This window comes from Mercenaria mercenaria, chromosome 11 (genome assembly GCF_021730395.1).
Source record: "Mercenaria mercenaria strain notata chromosome 11, MADL_Memer_1, whole genome shotgun sequence".
Taxonomy (NCBI): Eukaryota; Metazoa; Mollusca; class Bivalvia; order Venerida; family Veneridae; genus Mercenaria; species Mercenaria mercenaria.
This window is the reverse complement of record NC_069371.1, coordinates 60,679,334-60,705,461: the sequence shown is the minus strand read 5'-3', so window position 1 is coordinate 60,705,461 and position 26,128 is coordinate 60,679,334. Positions and strand designations below refer to the sequence as shown.

Here is a 26,128-nt window from a genome sequence, read left to right as displayed (position 1 = left end):
ATACAAACTAACTTGATTATGCTTAATACATCGCCGGACAACAATAGGTTGATTTTCACACCTTACAAATAACATGGATATTTTTGAAAAACTGTGATATCGACGAAACCAGGTGTAGAAACAGTACATGTTAGTTGACGGGACTGAAAAAAACACATCGAGCTAAACAAAATATCGAGCTAATCATATCGAGGTAATGATAAATAATTACATTAAAATATATAGGGAAAAATCGGGACCGACTAAAACACATCGTGCTAACCGGAGTATCGAGCTAACCGATATCGAGGTAACGATATTCAACTGTAATATGTTTTATTACAAAATATACATCAAACTGTATATTTGTTATAGGGGCCTCCTCCTCTAGTCGAGAAGTTAAGCTCACTTGCTTCGAATCACTTGCCCTTTGAACCTCGCTTGGGCATTGAATCCTTCATGTTAGGAAACCATCCAGCTGGTTTACGGAAGGTCGATGGTTCCAGTCAGGTGCCCGCCCGAGATGAAATAACACTTGGAGGGGTCTTTCCTTACCTTCAAGAGCTTGATGTCGCCATATATGACCTATAACTATACCGGCGTGATTTTAAAACCGAACATTTTTATATATAATTCACGCCTGAAGACAAAGTAAATAACTCAGTCGATTTAACTCAGTCAATTTAATAAGACTAATAATGTAAACAACAAAGAAAAGCTGCTACCTGTCTGTCATGACAAAAAGTATTTTAAAGATGTAGACATGTCAGTATTTTTCCATCTCAAAACACATTTAGGTTAATTTTAGGACACTGATAAAACGGATAAAACGTTCTGAATACTGATAAAGTTTAACACGAAAAAGAAACATGTAATCATGGTCATGTATATCAACTCTTTTCGCAAAAATGATAAAATAACAGCTTTTAGGCTCTACACATGAATATCCGTCTTGATAAGCACTAATATCATTTTTTTAAACTTCAACTTAGCATCAAGTACTATGCTCAATTTGTTATAAGTTTTAAAAAGAATTTAATTAATGTCATTTTATGACTATTCATTGTATCTTTTTGTGTCTTTGCGCAACTGGACAGTTCGTCGTAATGAAATTTTAGTCAAGTTTCAGTGTAATGTTTAGAAGTTATTTTGAGCTAAGTCTGTGTTGAGTCTTTAAAGTATCTCAGTATATTTCCGTGTGGTATGAAGTGTGACCCAGTGAATAATTTTGATACATTTAACAACAGTGTTCGAGGATATTACGTTATTACATTCTTTACAATGAATACCATATCAAGTAAGTTAGATTATCTTCTTACAAAAACATTTAAACCATTTAAACAATTTATTAACAACTTTCTTGAAGGCAATTAGCATATTAGAATTCAGTGTGGCGAGGAATTCCCGCGGTTAAGAAGACATGCTGCAAACATTGAGCCACAATGTAAGACACAATTTGTTAAAATACGGGACTTTTTCCAAGTCGGTGGACATTTGCGACCCTCTGTTGAACATAACGAGTTAAATAATTTTAGAATATTTAATACAATCATTACAAAACATGCTTCAGGTCTGGACTCCGATATTGTGAACAAGTAAGTACTTTTAACCTTTAGCCTGCTAAACTTTTAAACTGAAATGGTCCATCATTCAATTTGGAAAGTACCATTTATTATTCGAAGAGGTGTTCAATGAAAATTTACTGACTGAATAGCAAACAGTGCAGGCAATGGTCAGCCTGCACGACGGATGTACAGGCTGATCTTGATCTTGGTCTGCCCTTTTCGCAAAGGTAGAATCACCACTTGCCGCTAGTAGGCTAAAGGTTATTCATACACACTTGTGTGACATGCTTCGTCGGCCTCATATAAGGCTGTATAATTTTACGCAGTGAGCAAATATAACAATTTATAAAAACAAACGAAATGATAAAGCTGTTGTTGTCAGTTTTATTTTTAAATCCACTCGCCCAGCTTTGGTGATTTTTTTCAACAAGTTCATTTCCACCAAGTTGTTTTTGGCATAGAATGTATATATATCACACTGAAAAAAAAATGATATAGTGGGTGGAAATAAAATTTATATTTTGGTAAAAATTCAAGAAGAATTTGAATTTGCTGCATTATTGAAAAAATGTTGCAACGGTTTACTGACATCTGCAAGATATTTTTGGTTATTTATTAGAATATTTTGCAATGAGTTTGTACCACTAAATACTCATTTGTTATGGATATTTTTAGAGAAATTATTTTTCGCCTAAAATGTATGGGTTAATTCCTTTAAAGCAGTGTTGGCCATTTATCCTTTATATAACATACGTACATTGAGGTCTGAGGCATTTATTTAGGAAACGAAGGTACTGGTACGCTATATGATGGATACCCAAGCGCAAGTTCCTCTTCTACGCTAAGGTATTATCCATAGTGTTGCACAATCGTATCAACTGTGTTAGTACTGCTGAACTACTATTCAATATTAAAACAAGAAACGAAAAACTAACAACATGAATCACATGCAAATTACAGTAAATGTTTTTCAAGGTATTAAACATGAACGAGAGAACAGATAGATACATGTAAGTTAGCTATGCAAAATTACTAGGATGTTAATAGTTCAAACTGTAGAGGGTTTATCCTGTCAGCTGTTCATGTAAACTCAAGGACTTTGATAACGCCCCGTCTGTGTATTTGCAAAACTGATCCAATAAAATATTTTGTAATTCAAATATTTATAAAACAGGCATCAATAATAAATTTTTCAAGGACACAGCTCATGGAGCTCATAAATCGGACAAGTTTTATTCGGATATACAGAGATTCATTTGTATTCTTCGAAAACAAATGTCCCGTGATAAAAGGTGGAGTGTTACGTTGAAAGACGTAGAGCATTGACAATATTTAAAATGTCCATGTGGTGGTGTCAAACATTGAACTCTAGAAAAAGCCTCTCTTTTATGGAATACTGACAATAATTTTAACACTAAAGTGATTTAAAATGGCAGCAGCGACCAAACAAAATAATAGCAAACTCGGTTTGATTGAATCCTTTATTGAGGGTTAATGAGACGTGCAACATCCCTCACGGCCCCTAGCACTTGCTTCAGCGTAACTGTTTAATATAGCAAAATTGAATGAATTCCCCGATCCATAAGGTTCGGAAAATCTAACAACACTTAATCAAAGTATGGAGAGACACTTGACAACTGCAAACCGGCTCTTTAAGACTGTTGTTGTGAATGTTAATGTGATTTTCGGTTGTGATTATTAATTGAATTTGATATGAAAATATGCAAAAAGATAAATTGTGACTATTAGAATTATGTTCGCGTTCTCTAAAATACTCCAGGGCGTACATGTTTAAATATTAGTCGCAAGCTACGCATGTTCACGTCAAGATATATTCACTTACAGCCACTTTCTTTAAAACAAAATGCCCAACTTTTCCTTTTTTTCAATAAAATCGTTAAGGACATTAATTCTTCTTAAATGTACACTATTTTAAAGTGTTTAATTGAATTGCTGAAACAAGACAAGAGCAAACATATTCTACTTATTATGATACGTTTAAGTCAGTCACCGAATGTATACCAGCCAAGTTTTCATTTACAATTCAATTTGTGGTAGAGCCAAGAAATGTTTTTATCTATGTCAATGTCATCTATGAAAATCCTTTAAAAAATGTAAATCAAATCAACCTTTTATAATCGAAACTATTGGTAGCTTTATTTATCTTTAGTGTGAGGCATTTCAAGACATTCCATGTTAATTGCAAATGACCAAATATTTGTACATGTATATCCGAATGAAACTAATCCGAATACGAGTTTTTCGAACGGCAGGAAACTATCACAGCAGCAGTCTTTAAGTGTCGTGTGGCGGTCGTGGAACGTCTCCACGGCATTGAGCTCAATGTTGTCTTCTGGTCATTTGGGTTTTGATTTTGAATAAATGAGATTTCAATGTGAATTGTCCATACAGGAAGAAACCTCTAATACCAGAATACAGGAAGAAACCTCTACTACCAGAATACGGGAAGGAAAACACATTTTCATCCATCTTTCGCTGCAGAAACGTATTTCTTGAATTTCAACAGACATGGATTAAAATAAGCCTGAAACAAATGCATAAAACAGATGAAATACAAAGGAATAATTAAATTTTAACACGCAGCAGTTTTTAAGGTAGCTTTCTATTCTTTCTTTTCTTATATATATTTACTGCTGTCTTTCAGATCTTTTTGTCTTGACGACAATCATGACAGTGACCGCAGCAATCGGCTGTCCAAAAGATTGTTCCTGTCACAGTCAGACACTTCGATGCCAAGGAAATATATTAAAAGTGGCAATACCGACGGATACTAAAGAAGTGTATTTGACTGGTTTTCAACCTGACCCAAAGACCAGTCTATCCAAAGTGCATGCTACATGGGAAAGTGTGCTTAAACTGCAAATTTCACTAATATTTCCAAGCAAAATTATGTATCTGGCAGACAGATGCTTCGAGGGTTTATTAAACTTGACATATCTTGGGATACATGGCTTGTACCCTAAAGAACCTACGGGAGATTTTTTCCTCCAGTCTGACACGTTTTACGGGCTTAACAATGTGAAGACATTAGATCTTTCTGGAAATCCATTTCTTTTAATGCGAGAGGTAATTAAAAGTTTGAATACATCAAATATAATGCCGGCTCTTAACACCATAATTTTGAAAGACGTGCAAACATTTCATCATTTACCGGTATACAGAACGGAGTCGAATAATTTTCTGAAAGCTCTCCATCCTCGACCAATAAAGGAATTAAGTATGGATGGAACAAACTTTGAAATTGATTTTACTTATATGCATAACCTTTGCAAGACTCTTGAAAAAGTTAGCATGGAAAATGCTTACATCACTGCATTATATGGAGCGGAATATTTTGTATGCCCTAGCTTAAAGGAACTTGATTTTACAAATGCATCAGTTCCATTTCTGCAATACATGCTTAAAATAAAAATACAGCCAAATCCTAGTTTTGTAAGTATTTTCAATAGATACGCATCTTTTGTGTTCAATGTTGAAACATTAAATATTAATAATTTCTTATTGCCAACTCCAGCGCCACTGTCATTTGATAACGGCTTAATTTATAATGTGACCGGCATTAACATGAAAGTGAAGTACCTACATTTCCGCAAAAATTATTTGAAAAAGTTTAATGTTTCATTTCAAAATATGCCATTTCCACCAGGGACAGAAATTGACGTTTCGGATAACAACATCGAATATATTCATCTACAATCTCTTAGCCCAGGCAATAATATAAGGAAAATAGATTTGTCATCAAACAGACTTCATGAAATGGAAAGTAATTATCCTATAGAATTTGCAAATTTCCTTCGTTTTTTCACAGGCTTGGAAGAGATCAGTCTGGCTTCCAATAATCTTGATTCTCTTCCAAGAAATCTGTTTATCGGTAATACGTTTTTAAAAACTGTAAATGTATCTAGTAATATGTTACATTTCATTTCTTTTGGCCTGCATTCTTTGTCTAATTTGCAATATCTAGACGCCAGTAACAATGTCATTCGAAAACTCATTGAACATCAAACTCGCGAAATAGAGAAACATGCTTTGAACTATGGAACTTTAAGACGGAACAGCAGTTTTATCTTAGATATTTCTGGGAATAGCTTCGACTGTGACTGTCGGAATCTTCAATTTGTCAGGTGGATTGGACAGACTAGCTTCATAGGTGGAAGTGGAAATGGGTATATTTGTACATACGATGGTAAACAGTATGACATGAAAACCGATGCTTTTGAAAACGTGACAAAAGAGTGTAAGCTTAAACTATTGAAAAGAAATTTGACAATTGGAATATGCATTTCGTTTTTATTAACTATTTCCGTTGTGACTTGTGTAACATTATGGCATCGATACAGAAAGAAACAAAATAAAATAAAAGCATTTCTAAAACAATTACGGAAGAAAGATGAAGATCATTTTCTTGCTTTTTTGTCCTATTGTTCGGAAGACACCGATTTTGTTTTGTCAGAAGTTTCTCAAAAACTTAATAACGAAATATGCGCCAAAACAAAAAAGAGAGCCGAATACATTTGTATTGGAGATAAACACTTCCGTCCAGGATTTCCTGTCATAACAGAGGTTATGTTAAAAATGGAGAATTCTGCAGTAGCGATTTTTGTTATTTCTCAGACATTTTGTAATAAGTCTTGGTGCCATATCGAAATAAAAGAGGCTATGGATTTGCAAAAGCCAATCATACTGATATTCAAAGAAAGTGTAAATGAAAACGACATGCCAAAACTTGTGAATAGGTTGTTTCGTCAGAATACGAGATGCAAATTTATACGTGATACAAATGGACATTGGAGTCTACAGCCATCATGGAGTATTCTTGTAACATCTTTAATTGAACTTGCAGCTGGAAATAGTAAAACATGATATGGAGACAAAATGTTTGACAATCATGTCTGTTTAGTGTTATTTTATTGTATCCTGTTACATGTTGGCAGATTCCTTTTAATGTTTATTTTTTACGTTGAATCTTTATTGGTACACATACAGAAATTAAGAAATATGTCACTCTCTTTCTTATTCTTCTTCCATAAACTGAGCTATGCAAGTGGCTCAATATGACTAGGCATAATGGTACCGAAAATGTCGCTGGAGCACGAATGGAACATAGTTTCTCGTTTGTTTAAACTATTAACAGTGTTATAGCGTGTAAAAAGGTGTCAGGTTAATCCGCGGAGAATGACATTGAGGTATTATGTGTGAGTGCAGATGCTGTGCTGGCTCGAGAAAAGAACTCTTTTTAACTATCATTGTGTACAGTTTTTGTTGTTTTTGCTTTGCCCGATTGTAATGTTATCAAATATCAAGATTTTGTCCTAAAGTATTTTTTGTTGTTATTGTAATAATTAACTGCATTTACTGTCTTTGATTTACTCAACTGAAATTATATCAGTATTATAATATTACAAACCTTTATCCTAAAATACTTGTTTGTTGATTGTAGTAAATGACATGGTATTTTTATAATGGACTGATCCCTCATTCAATTTGGGCAATACCATTTATGTTTTGAAGGGGTGTTTACTGCAAATTTACTGACTGAATAGCGAACAGTGCAGACCATGATCAGACTGCACATATGTGCAGGCTGATCTTGCTCTGCATAGATCGCAAAGGCAGAATATCTTGCAGCCAGCATGCTAATGGTTTAGATAGCTCATCTTCTCTCTTCCATTTGTTATCAGATGATATAGAACACTATAAAATCATTGATATCTTGACAGTGATTCAGAAAATAAAGATTTTCTTTTAATTTCTGAAATTTCATGCTAGAAGATTCTACTACTTGATTTCCTGTAAATTGGACATAAATTATGTCAAAACCAAACGTTTCAAGCATGCGACCAATTCAAGATCTTAAAAATTTGGAGACTTACTTTCAGCATAAAATTGAGGCGGCCAAAGAACCTTGTAGGCACTAAATGAATATTCTTTCCCGCATGTAGAAGCACCGTATGGGGAGTAACTTAAAGTGTAGGTGGCGAAAATTCACATGTAACATCCATTATCATACAATCAATACTTTTTGAAATATCAATTCTGAAATCATGTTCACCTCAAGGTTTTCCTTTCGTAATGATTAGGACAGTGTTAGTTCCACGCTGCGTTGTTATAACATGTGTTTGCTGAACAATTCAGAACATAAATGGAAACGAACACATAGTGATGCTTTGCAACACAATATCCGAAAGCAGACATAATTGAAAGTTCTCTTACCTATGTACATTCCCTGGAAATTGTTATATAGAGACAGTTGAATTTCAAACCAGTGAAGTATCAAATCTCGATATTATAAAACACGTTTAAACAAGGAAGCATAGAAGTCAAGAACATATTGACAATTTTATTTATTTGATTCTAGACATATTCATTGTTAATTTTGTGTTGTTGTTTTTTAAGTCAGACCGACATACTTTAGGTCATACATGTATTATATCATTTTTATTGCCCATGCGTTGAATATTATAGGCGATTATTCACAAGCCAGCTGGATGGTTTCCTCACATAACGACCCGACCAAGGCCTGAACCCACAGAGCTGATTTTCAAGATGTTGGAAGACAGCGACCTTGGCCACTTTGCTACGGTGGCTTCTATCTCCAAACATCTCGGTACGCTAAATAATAATATGTTTACAGGCCGATTAAAGTAAAAAAAATAAATAAAATAATAAAACACGCACGCACAAGACCACCTTAAAAATGTTTCGTAAAACGGTTAGCTGTAATGAACTATGAACATATTTATATATATAAACTGCCGGTCAGTGACCGCGGTGTGTATAAACACAGGATATAGACCATTAAGTGTATACACTGAAGTACGTTATATACGCAATCATTATGACGTGCTGGGTTTATTTAAGCTTTTAGCCTTAGTTTTTGAGAAAACAATAACTAAAACAACAGCAAATCATAAAAGGATTGTTTCACATGAAAATTGAACAACATATAAAGATGTATATTACTCTCCGGAATAACTGTCAGTTTACTAATTAATATATACATTGAATATTCCGAAAATGGGCTGCATAAAGGAGCCACACTTTCGGAAAGTTTAGCGCCTTTGAAAACTCACCATTTTCAAAGAATTGTTACTTATCTTCGTTTCGATACATTTGCAATATGTCCCAGTGCTGAAATTTCACATAACTGGGCTGAACGTAGTTTTCAGCAATTGTTTATTTCTGTTTCTTTACAAATGGTATTCATTTTCAAAACGGGACAACGGGACAATGTGACAGAACATGTAATGGTCAGGTAGATAGTTGGTTAAGAAGTTGTTCGTTTTTCAAATATTTCTTTGTTTTGAATATATACTCCTAACCCATAAGGTTCATGTAAAATGTTTTTAAACTCCCCCTTGTATGAATTTTGGTTTTACGTTTTAACGCATAATAGGCATTTGTTTTTCATAAAATGTATACCAAACTGTAGTGTCTAAGATTTTAAGACAGGTTGTTCTAGCTGGAATAATATATATTCTCTTATGTCACATGCACTTTGCTTGTCCACATTCTGTCTTGTGAAAAATACAACAGTATTTTGACAGTATGTCTATTCTTATTTTGTGCCGTACATATTTCTCAATGTATTCGGAGTGTTGAAAATATAACAAGACATGTATAGAAACCGCATTACAAGTATGTTTTAATTTCGGCCTGCTGTGACATTTGTTCTTGCCTCTCTCTACCATTAAAGACATATCTTTGAAACTTAGGGTGAGATCTACATTTTGAGGGGTCACACTACCGATTCGGTTCACCAGTTAGGGCAGGGTGAAGGTATCAATTTGGAGAAAATTTAAGATTGACAGAGCTGATGTTACTATACGCTGCATTTAAAAATCATAAATATGATACTGGCTGTTCCATTTCTTTCAGCTTTCACAGATGAGGGCATGACATTGGAGTAACAAATTAATATTTATACTCCAAAGCTATGCCCTCATCTGTGAGAGCTGAAAGAAATGGAACAGCCAGTATCATATATATATATATATATATATTAAATGTAGCGTATAGTAACATTAGCTCTGTAAATCTTATATTTTCCCCAAAATTGCTACCGTCACCCTGACCTCCTAACCATTAACCCTCAAAATGTAGATCACACCATGAATTTGAAAGATATATCTTCAATGGTAGAGAGGGGCAACCACAAAAGGCACAGCAGCCCGATATTAAAACATGCTTTATTGCGATTTTTATATTAGCTGCATTGAGTCGTATACGGATGCGTTTTGTGGAAAGCTGTGTAATATAGCTTTCATACGCAGCCTTCAGTAACATTTGCTCTGTAAATATTATTTGATACTCCAAAGTCATGCCCTTATCTGTGAAAGCTGAAAGAAATGGAACAGCCATTATCAAGTACATTTATATATTTTTTTCAAATGCAGCGAATAGTAATATTATCTCTGTAAATCTTAATTTTTTTCCAAATTGATACCGTCACCCTGCCCTAACCAGTGAACCGAATCGGCAGGGTGAACCCTCTAAATGCAGATCACACCATATGATTCAGATATATATCTTCAATGGTAGAGGGGGATAAACACAAAAGTCACAGCAGCCCGATATTAAAACATGCTTGTAATGCGATTTCTATATTAGCTGCGTTGAGTCGTATACGGATGCGTTTAGTGGAAATCTCAAAAAAAGATTAGCAAGTGTAATATAACTTTCATGCGCAGCCTACAGTAACTTTTGCTCTGTAAATATTAATTTGTTACACAAAAGTCATGCCCTCATCTGTGAAAGCTGAAGGAAATGAAACAGCCAGTATCATATATATTTTTATTCAAAGGCAGCACATAGTAATATTAGACCTGTAAATCTTAAATTGTCTCCAAATTGATAACATCACTTTGCCCTAACCAGTGAACCGAATCGGCAGTGTGACCCCTCAAAATGTAGATTACACCATAAATTTTAAAGATATATCTTCAATGGTACAGAGAAGCAAACACGAAAGTCACAGCAGCCCGATATTTTAACATGTTTGTAATGCGGTTTTAATATTACCTGCCTTGAGTCGTATATAGATGCGTTTTGTGGAAAGCTGATAAAAGATTAGTAAGTGTAATATAGCTTTCATACGTAGCCTACAGTAACATTTGCTCTGAAAATATTAATTTTTACTCCAAAGTGATGCCCTCACCTGTAAAAGCTGAGAGAAATGGAACAGCCAGTATCAAGTACATTTATATATTTTTTTCAAATGCAGTGTATAGTAATAGTAGAACTGTAAATCTTAAATTTTCTGCAAATTGATACCGGCACCCTGCCCTAACCAGTGAACCGAATCGGCAGTGTGAACCCTCAAAATGTAGATCACATCATAAATTTCAAAGATATATCTTTAGTTGTAGAAAGGGGCAAAGACAAAAGACGCAGCAGCCCGATATTTAAACATGCTTGTAATTTCTATATTAGCTGCGTTGAGTCGTATACGGATGCGTTTTGTGAAAAGCTGATAAAAGATTAGCAAGTGTAATATAGCTTTCATACGCAACCTACAATAACATTTGCTCTTTTAAATATTTATTTGTTACTCCAAAGTTATGCCCTCATATGTGAAAGCTGAAAGAAATGTAACAGCCAGTATCATATATACTTTTTTTCAAATGCAGCGAATAGTAATATAGCTCTGTAAATCTTAAATTCTCCCCAAATTGATACCGTCGCCCTGCGATAACCAGTGAACTGAATCGGCATTGTGACCCATCAAAATGTAGATCACACCATAAATTTCAAAGGTATATCTTCAATGGTAGAGAGGGGCAAACACAAAAGTCACATCAGCCAGATATTAAAACATACGTGTAATGCGATTTCTATATTAACTGGGTTGAGTCGTATACGGATGCGTTTTGTGGAAAGCTGATAAAAGATTAGCAAATGTAATATAGCTTTCGTACGCAGCCTACAGTAACATTTGCTCTGTAAATATTAATTTGTTACTCCAAAGCCATGCCCTCACATGTGACAGCTTACAGAAATGGAACAGCCAGTATCATATATATTTTTTTTCAAATGCAGCGTATAGTAATATCGGGTCTGTAAATCTTAAATGTTCTCCAAACTGATACATTCATCCTGCCCTAACCAGTAAACCGAATCGGCAGTGTGACCACTAAAAATGTAGAGCAAGCCATAAATTCCAAAGATATATCTTCAATGAAAGAGAGTGGCAAACACAAGAGTCACAGCAGCCCGATATTAAAACATTATTGTAATGCGATTTCTATACTAATTACTTTGAGTCGTATACGGATGCGTTTTGTGAATAGCTGATAAAAGATTAACGTGTAATATAGCATTCATACGCAACCTACAGTAACATTTGCTTTGTAAATATTAATTTGTTACTCCAAAGTCATGACCTCATCTGTGAAAGCTGAAAGAAACAGCCAGTATCATATTTTTTTTCAAATGCTGCCTATAGTAACATTACTTCTGTAAATCGTAAATTTTCTCCAAATTGATACCGTCACCCTGCGATAACCAGTGAACCAAATCGGCATTGTGACCCCTCAAAATGTAGATCACACCATAAATTTTAAAGATATATCTTCAATGGTAGAGAGGGGCAAACACAAAAGTCACAGCAGCCCGATATTAAGATATGCTTGTAATGCGATTTCTATATTAACTGGGTTGAGTCGTATACGGATGCGTTTTGTGGAAAGATGATAAAAGATTAAAAAATGTAATATAGCTTTCGTACGCAGCCTACAGTAACATTTGCTCTGTAAATATTAATTTGTTACTCCAAAGCCATGCCCTCACATGTGACAGCTGACAGAAATGGAACAGCCAGTATCATATATATTATTTTTCAAATGCAGCGTATAGTAATATCGGGTCTGTAAATCTTAAATGTTCTCCAAATTGATATCTTCACCCTGCCCTAACCAGTAAACCGAATCGGCAGTGTGACCCCTAAAATGTAGTGCAAGCCATAAATTTCAAAGATATATCTTCAATGAAAGAGGATGGCAAACACAAGAGTCACAGCAGCCCGATATTAAAACATTGTTGTAATGCGATTTCTATACTAGCTGCTTTGAGTCGTATACGGATGCGTTTTGTGGAAAGCTGATAAAAGATTAACGTGTAATATAGCATTCATACGCAACATACAGTAACATTTGCTCTGTAAATATTAATTTGTTACTCCAAAGTCATGACCTCATCTGTGAAAGCTGAAAGAAACAGCTAGTATCATATTTTTTTTCAAATGCTGCCTATAGTAACATTACTTCTGTAAATCTTAAATTTTCTCCAAATTGATACCGTCACCCTGCGATAACCAGTGAACCAAATCGGCATTGCGACCCCTCAAAATGTAGATCACACCATAAATTTTAAAGATATATCTTCAATGGTAGAGAGGGGCAAACACAAAAGTCACAGCAGCCCGATATTAAAACATGCTTGTAATGCTAATTTTGGTTTCATGTTCACCTCAAGAATTTCCTTTCGTAATGATTTGGACTAGTGTTACATCCAAGCTGCGTTATTATAACATGTGTTTGCAAACTTATTCAGTCAATCTCTTTTCAGCATAGTTTAAAGAATTAGAGGAATAACTATCTTACACTGTAGAAACAAAATGTGATTGAAATTTTAACTAAATACACTGATTTATGTACATATTGCTACATGAATTCAATAACATATTTAGACATTAAACACAATATCTTTGCCTTAAATATGTCACTGTATGTTTACAATTAGATACTTGTTATTTCTCATTTTCTTCATGCAAAGCATGTATATTACCATCATGGAAACACAAAAAATACAGTTATTTTGTGCTGTCTCTTTAAGCTTATTCATAAAAAGACTTAGACAAATAACTAAATCCAAAATTTGAGTCGATTTTAGGACTGGTAGCTAACAAAAATGTATATCCCCTATATTATTTTGCTAGGTCGAATTCTATAAAGAAGACCAGTAATATTTTGTGACAGGTTGAATCTTTTAGATTATATGAGAAAACGGACCTTGTCAAGAGGTACAGACTTTGCCGATGTGCACTTATTGAAGTATTTGGCTTGTCGAATGTTGACGTTTTTAGGACTACAGCTAGGTTACACAGCTCACCTGTGTCATTTCAAGTTCTATGTGAAAGTCGGTTTTATGCCACCGGGAGCTTCCAAACGGTCATCTTCGATGTTAACAATAAAAGCTAGGCATGTGACTGACATTACTCGAGCACTTGTAAGACTGGGCCACAAGATACATTTTACGGATGCAAATGATTAAGTGCCTTCCATCAAAATAATGTATAAAGTGTACAGACGAACTCGAAATAGCCAAAACGCCTGAATGAAGTACATTTGGTTTAAACAGTATTTATTTCGATTACAATGAGAATATACATGCATACATACAGTTAGATACATATAAGCAAATTATACATAGGATTCGAAAACAAGTCTTCGAATATATGAATTCGTTTCCTTGAGTGTGTAAGATTTTATGGCGTTGTTCAAAATTTTGAGAATGTGTGTGTGTGTGTATTTTTGAGATAACATATTATGAGATTTTTGAGGCGGGAAAGATAAAAAGAATAAACAAACAAAGAAGGAAAGAAAATGAAGTTTGCTGCAATCAAAAATCGCCCAACGTCCGATGTGCACGCGACTCGATAATCCAAACTCGTTAATATGCATCATGTCGTGAAACGTCGTGTGGCAACGATGTATGATTGAACTTGCAAGAACACGGTAATGTTTTCTGGTTCGCTTTAGGTTTTAACTGTAAATGAGATTTTGGAAGGTTGCTGGACATTGTAAATTTGAAAAGAATGTTGATCTATGTGCGTTATAGAGAGGACATGCTAGTAGGAAGTGGTTCACTTTTTCGATCTCTCCACATATGCAGTGCGGGCTATCTACAATTGATTTTCTGAATAAGTCGTATTTCAGGGAGCTACATTCTAGACGAAGACGGCTATGAAGGATTTGTCCAAGTCTGCTCCCAATAAGAAAGTGTGGAGGTACACTATGACAGTTCGTATTCAGTTTACGCTTGAATTCACATAATGAATTTTTATTTGCTCGGGTAGCGCGTTTCATTCGCGGATGACGGAAGGAAGGAATTATTCTCTATATAGTTGCGTGCGCGTATGTATTAAAGGAACATCATTTATGTTCCTTAAAGCGTACCGAGTTTGTGAGTTCGTCGGAATCAAGTCTGACAGATAATTTGGAGTAAGATGATTAATCATCTTATAAAAGGTAATTAGCTTATGTTTCTTCCTTCTGGAAGATAAGGGTTCCCATTTTGTCTCATTTGAGAGGTTATTGATACTGTATAATTTTGTAGCACCGGTAATGATTCTCGCGGCTTCGATTTGTATTGCTTCGATTTTTTTTTCTTCAACAGTGCAGTTATCCTAGACAGTATCGCTATATTCCAGTAAATAGTCGAATGAATGAAAAAATATAGTCGTTCAAGACACAAAAGACAATTCGTATTTCTTCTTCCATTGATCTAGGCTGAGAATGTTCCTCGTTATAATATACATAACGTTGTTTCAGTCGTTTAATAGGGACTGAATCCGTCAACAAATTTATTGTCTGTATTTGTAAAGAAATGGTGGATACACGTTCTTAATGTTAAAGACAGCAAGCTCATGTGTAAATGGGCATTCAAGTTACTTGAGTGAGTGAAGATCCCTATTAGATATAATGTGGCGTGTGCATGTCTAAAGTATAGCTCTTTTTCGTAACGAGTATGTTTAAAAAATGAAGAGTGGTCCAATATAATTCCTTTAGGGAGCTCCAGCGTTATTTAATCATTCAATTGTGAGTTGTAATAGACAACTCTTTTGGGGTCGATGTAGCGATAGAAGAACAGTTGAGTGTTGATTTAACAATGGATGACTTTTTTAATATCTTAAACGCGATCGAATGCTTGAAATGTCAAAAATGCATTTGTCGAATTTCTTTTCCTCGTTAAGTGCTGAAAATAACGTTATAGAGTTTTTAAACTTTTGTTGTTGAATGCCTAAAACGGTAATACTCTTGTCAGCAATTATTTTTCTGATTAGTTAGATATCATTGTCCTGTCGTACTTGTTCTGAATTTAATAAACCAAAATTACGTCATTCAAAAGACATATTTGAGTTACGATAAAGGTAATTACCGCCATATTCTCATATTCTTAATCGCACAGACTGGAACAACATCTTGTCAAATGACAATATGGATCTAATAGTAAAAGATGTTTCATTCGCGATAAAAACTGCTGCCGAAAAGTCTATTCCGAACAAAAAAGTAACTATACGCCCAAATCAGTTCCTTGGTTGAACACAAAAATACGTAAACTGATACGCCAGCGCATGCGCAAACGCGTGAATAAGCAAGCCAAGTTAGAAAATACAGTACATGCCTGGAATAGATTTAAGACTAAAAGAAATCAAGTTACCAAGGAAATAAGGCGTGCAAAAAATGAATATCAAAATAAAATTGTTGATAATATTAATGAAAACTCAATAACTTCTAAAAATTGGTTCAAATTGTCCAAATCTGTAATGAAATTACAGAAAGTAAGTACATTTCATCAAGTATTCCGAATTGCACGTGAACAGTTTCAAATTAACAATGATTCAGGCCGTGAGAAAATCAAACAAATGCGTTATGGTAACATACATCGCAGTCCATTCTGCATCCATACTGTTCGATTATTCATCATAGATAACTTTATTTACTTTATAGCATAGTGCGCAACGAACTTACTGATATACCGTGGCCGATTTTTGCCAGTGTTGTTCTGTCGTTTTGGCGCCCCCGCCATAACGAAAGAACGACGTTTTCACATTTGTCATTGTCTTGTTCTGTCGTTCTGGTGCCCCAAACAGAACGACGTTTTCCTCTTTTAGCGTTATTTCGTTCCCTCGTTCTGGTGCCCCCGCCAAAACGACATAACGAAGAATGCAACGCGACAGAACGAAAGAACGACAGTCAAGGTCTGTTTTGACCTATAACCTCTAAGTAAGACATTGACCTTTGAACTATGGATATGGGTCTTGCACAGAACACATCATCTCATCATTGTGAACATCTGTACCAAGTTATTTTGAAATCTTCCCAGACACAAAAAAGTTATGTCCCGGACAAGTCGGACGGACGGACGCACGGACTGATGGACGGACGTTCTAACGAAACGGTATTTATGTGACACCCCCATTGTTCTCTCTATTGTTCTAACAGTCACATAAAAAGAAAAAGGTCACATAAACAGAACGGAATGAATGACATCAAAGAGAAAGTACCGTTATGAAGTCACTTAACCATCATTTCGCGGTCACGCCTATACTGACACCGAACCGCCATTGTGACAACTAAGTCGAGCTTCCGCAAGCGGGCTCGACAAAAATGTAAATACGTTTGGTCCGCCTATAATATATAGCATCTAATAAGTGATACAATACATGTAATGACTGTAAAGTATAATGACGGGAAACGTGCGCATAGCTAAATTTTTGACGTCTCATCAAGTTCTAGTTGCCCATGATCTTTGCGTAACATCTAACGAAAAAATTAAATTCATAATTATGCAAAGAGCCAACCACATGATCGAAAAGACATACACACCTTAAATATACACTTTCCAACTGCACATGCACAAATATGGCACGAAAATCGCTTTTCGCAGCCTTTTAAGCGCATCATAAGGTAAACGGGGTACACAGATCAGTAACAAACACAGAGTCAATGTAAACATAAGCTGTATTTCACGTCTAAAAAGTAGCATGATACTTGTGGAGTTGTTTTCCGATAAAACATCTATTACCAGTACCCCAACCCCCGCCACCCACCCCCCTCTCCTTCCCCCGCCAAAGCACTTTACCTGTACTCGCCGCTAGGAGCAATATCTTCTATATTTTTTGCAGAAGGATCATACAAACTGAGAGACGGACAAGCCCATTACTACCCACACGCACCCACACTACACATATCACTGTGTAGACCACTCCGGCTATATAGTTTTTGTTTTAGAAAATAAATGGCGAAACTATTTCATATAAATGAAATCATAAGGTGACTGCGAAAATTGTGTTTTACATTTGTAGGAAATTGTTTTTACATATGTGATCAAAAGTTTGTTTTTACATTTGTGACGCTTTTTATTACATATGTCACCAACAGCTCGGTTTTACATTTGCAGAAAGTTTTTACATATACGGTAAAATTATTATACGTTTGTTACCATTTTACATATGTGACCATTTTTACATTTGTGGGACCTACATGTGTATCATCAGATCTATTTATCAAAAAGAAACTGAAGATAATAATGCATTTATTGTTAAGACTTGCGGCATCAAAAGTATGTCTTTCCTTATCTGCCAAAGTTAAATGCCGAAGGAGGAACAACAGAAACTGCAAAATTAGTCATTGAATTTACAAGTGAACTGTGCCATCAGTGGATGATGGACTTACTAGCAACTGGCGAAATTGCATTGAAAATTGACTTGACACTATATTATATAGATAATGGGTACCTAATAAACGGGTGATGTGATTGCAGTGTTTTCCATATATATATAATGATTTCTATTATACACTGCATGAGAGTAACAGCTTTTTTATTCTTATGTAGCCAGACATAGAATCAAATGAGAAACCCTTTATTTATGTGGCTAGGGCACTGGTTTGCCTAGGTTTATATACTAGAAATATGGTTAAATTGCCAGATTTTCTTGTATCCGCCTGTTGTCCCTTCTCTCAGTGTTTGCAAATATTACAATGAAGCGTGTCCCGGTAAACATAAAGATATAATGGAGTCAGGTGTTGAGTGGCTGCCACATATTTTTGAGACAGTTATTCATTAAACCTTCAATAGTTTAGTATCTTTGGTTCTTATATGTATTTCCAAGCCTTTTTATATGTTTTGGCAGTGCTTATTGATTCTTGCGACAAGATTTTTTTTCTTCAATTCGCTTCTCCCCCGCTACAAAAATAGGTCAAATAAATAAAAAAATATTTCGCTCGCCCGCTCCTAATTTTTTTGGAAAAAATCCAATGACCAAGAAATTAATTTGGTGTGGCCCTACATATACTGTTGTTATTTAATGCAGATATACAACTAAAATTATAGTGGTATTGAGAGTCAGGTGGTATCTGTACACAGCTGGCCTTATGATTCATGTTTGACTGTATATAATGTTAAATTATCCGCAATCATTTCATGCTAAACTCGACCATGGTTGATAAAATATCAAAAGGCTTCTATAACTCTTTTGCATGAGAGTTGTTCCCAAGTCCAATGTATTTATAAACAATTGTATATGTAGGGCTTTTCACGCACTAAAGTTACTTAAAGCCTTCCAATGTCTTCGCAACTCACTGTCCTATTTTGTTGCAATTTGGCAGATTCGTTGGGGCTGGAGACAGCGCAACGTCATATATAAACGGATATGACAAGCATTTAGTGTATTGGCAGGAACAGTCGAAATATAAAACCGGGATGTACGGGACTAAGTCCAATCGTTTTAACTATCAACAAGTTGTGTGTACAATCAATTTCAACTTAAGGTAGTTCTGCATGTTTGATAAACCGGAAGTGATGGCGTAAAGTCATTTATCCGGAAAACGTAGAATAAAGCCTAGATTCGGCGTACGGAAATGAAAATTATTTTATGAATTAATGACAACCTGTGAGTTAATTTATTTAAATGGCAATGTTACTTTATTTCTAAAGTCAACATATGATGTGAAAACATATGACACGTTAAATATTTCAAATAATGTCTTAAAATTAGCGTGAAATGTCCGGTTCACTTTAATCATGGTCAAATATCTCAAAAATAAGCACACGGACATATACATTTTATTTCATCAAATTATAGACCATGTGTTTATTTACAACTGTGAGAAGTTTCATCAAAATCTATACTGTGGAAAAAATTCTAATCGCGAAAATGTTATGAAAGTTATGATTTTCCCATTGTGAAATATTGCATGATGTCAAAATTTTTCAAATCGGTCTAGCAAAAAATCAAGCACACGACCCTATCATTTTTATTTGCTGAATTTTCTATGCATATTCTGAAGTTTCGAAAAATCAGAGTTTAATCCAATTTTACGTTATAGAAAAAAGTTCGATCCAAACGTGTAGAACTGAATTGACAGAAAATAGCTCTATTCTAAGATATGCCATCTGGCAACCATTTTACAAATATAACATTGACATTATATTATCTGTCCACGGAATTTGTTAGTAAATGAACAAATTCTTTACCAACAACCTATCTGCCCTATACATTTTTCACTGTTATGTCCCGTAGAACTGGATACTTAAATATTCTAAAAGGATTGTCCCCCTAAAAAGAAGGCCATTTGGAAAGAAATAAAAGTAAACAATTGTCTAAAACGATGTTTAACCTAAATAGTTAATATGTAAAGTTTAAGCACTGGGACATTGTTACAAATGCATCAAAACGAAGACATGTAACAGCTTTTTAAAAAGCTCAAGTTTTTAAAGGCGTTGCATTGTCCAGGAGTGTGACCCCTACACGCAGCCCTTTTCAGGAATGAGTAAGTTGACAATGGCTTTGTAGAATAATATAAATGTTTTATATGCTGTTTAATTTTCATGTAAAACAATTTTTCTTTCTATGATTTGGTGATGTTCGAACATTATTCTCCGAAACATGGACCTAAGTCTTCATGATCGTTTTGACGTTTGCCTGTAGGGTCTGGCTCATTAAACATCTCTGATTTCAGCGACAAGGGCGTGAATGTATGCAATGGGAGATGATGGTATAGACTATTAACGACAGTGTAGCTTCCCTAGGTTCAAGATGGAGATATATACTGTAGAGTTGATAAATTTCTCGTTAGTCTTTGTTGAGACCCCATGTTTTGTTTAAAGGAGATAACCCCTGAGGCTATTCAAATTTTGTATAATCTTGTCACTTTTCTTCTCAAAACATCGGTAATCAGAGTAAAATAAAAAGATTGATATATCGAATGGAAAAAAATAAAATGATTATTTGGTCGGTATCCAGACTAATATGGTTCGTGTAAGAACCGAAAACAAATATTCTTGTTTCGTATATGCAAGTGGAAAAGTTATTTTTTGTGATAATGGCTAACCATATACGCTTAGGTTTTTTTTTAGTTGAGCTTCTTTTTGTTGTGGGCCTACTATGTAAATGCGTGCCTCTGGGACTGTGTTTATGGTGCTCTGTGCTTCCGAGAAATCTACCCTTACCTATTATCTTTTATGATGCTTGACTGGAACAGATGTTTTTACATAAACATGCATTTATCAAGCAAATGGGTAACCTTTATCGATGAGATCAGTCCCTTATTCATTCTTGTTTATTTAACAAATTGTGAATAAATGTATAGCAATAGCATAGAAATTAATTAAATATGATTAAATTACTAAATCACTATATCTAGAATCCTTTAACAAATGAGACAAGTTTGAATACTTAACAAAATTTACGATTTAAAACGAGAATTATTCCGAGTTTCGTAACTTAAAAAAAACATATCACAAATCCACATGTAATAACAAAATTGTATTTATCAGTGGGTTTTTGATAACATATTAATTAACAAAAATTATAAAAATATATTATTAAATGACTTGCTGTAAATAAATATCTTGAATTGTATGCCGTGTTTCAAGCTAGGCATCATGTGGGGAAGCAATCCAGCTGGCTTACGGAAGGACGGTGGTTCTACCCATGTGCCCGCTCGTGATGAAATAATGCACGGAGAGGCACCTGAGGGTCTTGCTTCGATATCAGTATGGTTTCAGTACAAAATAAATGACAGAATTATTGGCATAAACTACTTATTAGAAAAAATGAAGAAAAGAAATGATAATCTCTGTACTCTATGTCACAATCACTCAGAAACCATAGAGCATTTATTTGCAGACTGCCAAATTTCACTAACATTTTGGGAAGAAGTTAAAAGATGGATAAAAAGAAAATGTCCTAATGCAGATATTGACTGGTCAATATCAGATATTTTATTAGGTAATTCAAATTTCAGTGCAGCTACTCTATTAATAATCTTGATTGGAAAATACACTATTTATCAAAGTAAATTTAAGGAGGCATTCCTACCTTACAGATGTTTATTAATAGTTTAAGATTACATTTGAAAACTGAGAAGTATGTCACTAAAAAAACCCAAAATATGAATAGCTTTGATAGAAAATGGAATAGTTTTAGGACACTACTTGTAGATGGTGAAGTGTTACACGTGGGTCTGGGGCTTCATAGTGACTGCGCCTGTTGTCTTTTTTGTTTTCTTTGTTCTGTTTTTATTTCTCAGTAAAAAATTTAACTTACATGCTATCTATGGAGCATATTATAAGCTTTTCATTAACGGATATTTTTACTGACTCTTTTAAATTCTGAACTTGTACTTTTTAAACTACAGTTTTCCCCCTTTTTTCCATATAACTTGTTGAATAAGTTATTTTAGAGAAAATATGCAACTTTGCAATCTCCACACAAAAGTATCTGTTAGAGTTTCCTCCCCTAGCTCAGTACCTTGTTAATGATAAAAAACCTTGCAGTTAAACGTAAGCAAGGTAACTATGTATGCTAATTAAGCCGCAAATTTATTGTGTGTAATTGGATTTCTGGAACCTACTGGTCAACTTGTCCTTGTCATTTTCGTACTCGTTTCCTTTTCTTTCGAGCAAGGATACCAAATTATAATACAACTATTAACGATATTAATGTAGACCCAAACATTGCAAGTTAAGTTTATTTACTGATTGCTTACTCAAACAGCATTTGAAAAGCTATCTGATCATGTGACTGGTCTTTTCACTGTTAATATATTACTACTCTTTCTTTTTAGAATAGTCTCCATCCGGAACACAACATGTATTACTTGATGACATTGAACAATGTATATCATTATTTGCATAGACATGTACATTTATGCACATTCAAACAATTCTGGTTTATGTAGGTAGATTTATTTCTCCAACTACGCTTGATATTATATATGTAAATATCTCTTCTGGCACAAAAATCAATGTTTGTTATGAATGTATGATACTTTTGATGTGGAAAAGGAAATAAATTATAAAAAAGATATATTATAATAATATATTATTAAATGCCTTGCTGTAAGTAAGTATCTTGAATTGAATGCCGTGTTTCAAGCTAAGCAAGGGAATTAACGCATTAGCTTTTACTATCATTGTTGTTTGAATTATTTCCCTTGACCTAATGAGGAAAATGAATAGTAACAAGAAATATCTTTTAAAAAGATGGTCGGCGTGATGTAACTGAAGCACAAGTAATATATGGGCAGAAACCAGTATTTTAAATCTTTTGGCAATGATGAAAGGGGCATCTGTGAAGTTTTGTATAAATGAGGACAGTAGTTCTGAAGAAGACTGTTTTTCGGAGTATAAATCGTTTACCCTCGAGTTTTAATGTTCTTTCTGTTTTGTATCATAGCCTTCCATATATGGTAGTTGTAGGCGTTCCTCATTGCCATATACAGCAGTTCAGTGAGTACTTAAAATCCTTGCTTTACAAATGTGTAAAGCCCAGGTAAAATAAACCAATGCGAGAGCAGAAAATCAATAAAATACACTTCGCTGTTTACTGTTCCAGACACGCTGGCATACTTTCCTATCCAACAGTGCGGTAACTAGCGTGCGGGTACTAAATACCTGCACACTTTTAGTTACCGCACCCTGTAGTCAGTGTATACGATTTACCTGCAGCAAATTTGTTAAGAAAAAACACCGAGCTATGATACAATTTATTGATTTTCTGCTCTAGCATTGGTTTATTTTACCTGGGCTTTACACATTTGTAAAGCAAAGATTTTAAGTACTCACTGAACTGCTGTATATGGCAACGAAGAACGCCTACAACTACCATATATGAATGGCTATGATACAAAACAGAAAGAACATTAAAACTCTCGGGTAAACGAGTTTCAATGCTCTTTCTATTACTTAAATATTTGCTTATTACGAATATTTATTACATGTGTATCCTAAGAAATCGAGATAGTATTGTATTTCAAAGGTATTGAGGTGTAGGATGTACAATTATTTCGTGCGTTAAATAATTTTCATCTATGTAATTTTTCGGCAAAAAATTCTGGAAAATGGGTGTCGGGGCATAAGAAGATGGCTATTGATAGTTTATATGACTGAAGTTGAGTTTTATACTATGGCAATGCGGATAACAAAGTCTAAATGTTAATTTATGAATCTCTTTTTTTTTGCTCCCGTTGATTCTCTTTGATTATTGGATAGATCATTTATTTTTGTCTGAGCGTAGCGAATTAGGAAATAATGCTTTGGAATTCATAGTTGTTACAGACACAGTTGTTTATCCTTTCAAGTTTTACTAGTGATGAACAACTGCCATTAAGCAAATTGTTCTTATGGTCAGTAGCAGCTATATTATATATGCATCTGAAATCATTTATGTATTTAGAATTTTAAATGTATTTATATAAGTATTTAAAATAACAAGTGCAAGTGGAGCAAGAAAAAACAAAATATAGAAATTTTGATCGAAATTTTGATAAAAGAGCAACAGCAGTCTGCCGTCACAAAAATATAACAAAGTCAAGGACCAAGACAACACTATTCTCATATGCTATGACATTGTACCTATCCCTATACCCACTCCTGATTTTTTTTATATTTTTTCTGTGGAGTTTTAGCCTTTTTTAATTTTGGATTTCAAATGTTACTCAGCCGAGTAACGGTGTATGCAACGCTACGCGCATGGGATCTTTCATATCTTAAGATGCGATGAGCGCTCTTAATTATTATCGTATTTTTAGCCCCTGTAATTTCCGGGTCATTCTAAAAAAACTAGAATTAGTTTCAAACAGTTCCCATTTTGTTCTCCACAGCTGTGATACATTCATCAGAATTAAAGATTTACATATTGACTCTTACAGATCTAGACTGTGTATCTTATAACCCTTAATGATTTTCTTGCTCAATGACTTAATAATGCATTTAAATATTTTTTCGTTTTGAAGAGTTTGAGAGAAGAGCCTGTTCTATCCATACAAAGCTGAGCAACTGGTACCTTTTTTCACATCCTTGGTCTGCAACTGAGGATCGAATCCGCGACCTTCCGCACCGGAGGCGGAAGCTCTACCATAAGACAAAATTACTTCACTGTAAGTGGAATCGTGTGCCATGATAGCTCAGTGGTAGAGCTTTCGCCTCCGGATCGAGAGTTCCAGACTTTGAGCCCCACCGGAGATAGAGACAGAGAGACAAAAGACAGAGACAGAGAGGTCACAGTTAGGCAGAGTAGCTAGTCCAGCGGAGAAACTTTAAAGATAGATCTTCAGATGACGATATAGCATTGAGGCTGGTCCGACGCAGAGAATTTATTCTTAAGAGAGTGTTTTCATATTACAATTAAGCAGATGCAAAGAATTTACCTGTTAATCAAGTTTCTGTCCTCCATAACCGAGATTTTCGTACTTTATCGTTACGGTAGATTTGCATATAATGCGAGCCTAAATTAATCTTAGCAAAGGTTACCTCACAACAATTATACAAGTAAACAGTGATAGTGTCACCGCCTAACGTTTTTAAATAAAAAACACTATAATATTATAACCATAACCTTTACTTTGTTGATAAACTAATACGAATCTCATTAGCAACAAATACATGCAACAAATGGAAAATTAAAACTGTCAGTGTTTTTCAGAACTTGCAAATTATGTTGTTTTTTTTCTTTGTTGGGTTTAACGTCGAACCGACACAATTTATATAAGTCATAAGGCGACTTTCCAGCTTTGTCGGTGGAAGAAGACCCCAGATGCCGCTCAGTGCATTATTTCATCATCGTGTAGAACCATCGACTTGGATAGCTTCCTCACATGAAGAATTCAACGCCCAGAATGAGACTGGAACCCATATCGGTAAGGGGCAAGTGATTCAAGTCAGTGACCATAACCACTCATACGTTTCGTATTATGATACATATTTTTGTCTACACATATGTCTGTCATATATTCAAACTTGAAGCTGAACTAGCAGTTTAAAATTAAAATGAATAAAGTCACGTATTAATGTTGTTTCCGAAAGTTTGTGATCTTATCATGGACTATATAGTAAACGGGTTAAAATGCGAACCATTTGTAGTGTAGCCCAAATCAATTGCAAATTAAGGAAAAAGTCAATATGAACTTAAATGTTGGATAACATGTGGAGGCACCCACCCCTTTGGCAGGATACTTCACAAGTAACGGCTAAACACGTATACATAGAATCGCTTTGGCACACCTTATGCATATACGGAGTAAACCACCTCCCCTTATTCCCCCCGTGTAAGTTCTAAAGATAACGATTTTGGACGAAGAAACAACACGGACAACCCCTCCCCCACCCAGCAATCCCATTGTAGGTTCTAGAAATAATGATTTTTGACGAACCAACTTCACAAGAAAGTTGTGCATAATAATTCAATTACAGGTAATTTGCATTATATCATAAATATTGAAGACAGTTGCACAAATTTTGCAGACAGTTGCACATACTACGTCAAACTATCGGCTCGT

The 26,128-nt window shown here is 34.7% G+C and overlaps 2 protein-coding genes across 2 annotated transcripts in view; one reads left to right on the top strand and one right to left on the bottom strand.

The window, feature by feature from the left end:
• The window catches only part of LOC123531750 (CCR4-NOT transcription complex subunit 9-like), a 492,904-nt gene that overhangs the window by 151,947 nt on the left and 314,829 nt on the right, over nucleotides 1–26,128 (bottom strand). The window lies entirely within an intron of this gene.
• On the top strand, nucleotides 1,179–8,909 carry LOC123532737 (toll-like receptor 4). The gene is made up of 2 exons (XM_045314297.2): nucleotides 1,179–1,276; nucleotides 4,210–8,909. Exons 1-2 carry the CDS (start codon nucleotides 1,183–1,185, stop codon nucleotides 6,426–6,428), a joined length of 2,313 nt encoding a protein of 770 aa, XP_045170232.2. The 5' UTR covers nucleotides 1,179–1,182; the 3' UTR covers nucleotides 6,429–8,909.

What these genes read in the sequence shown, in the direction of transcription:
- LOC123532737 (XM_045314297.2), top strand. Translation starts at nt 1,183, where the DNA reads ATGAAGTGTGACCCAGTGAATAATTTTGATACATTTAACAACAGTGTT. An exon ending in TACAATGAATACCATATCAA is followed by an intron (nt 1,277 to 4,209) that starts GTAAGTTAGATT and finishes GCTGTCTTTCAG; the next exon opens with ATCTTTTTGTCTTGACGACA.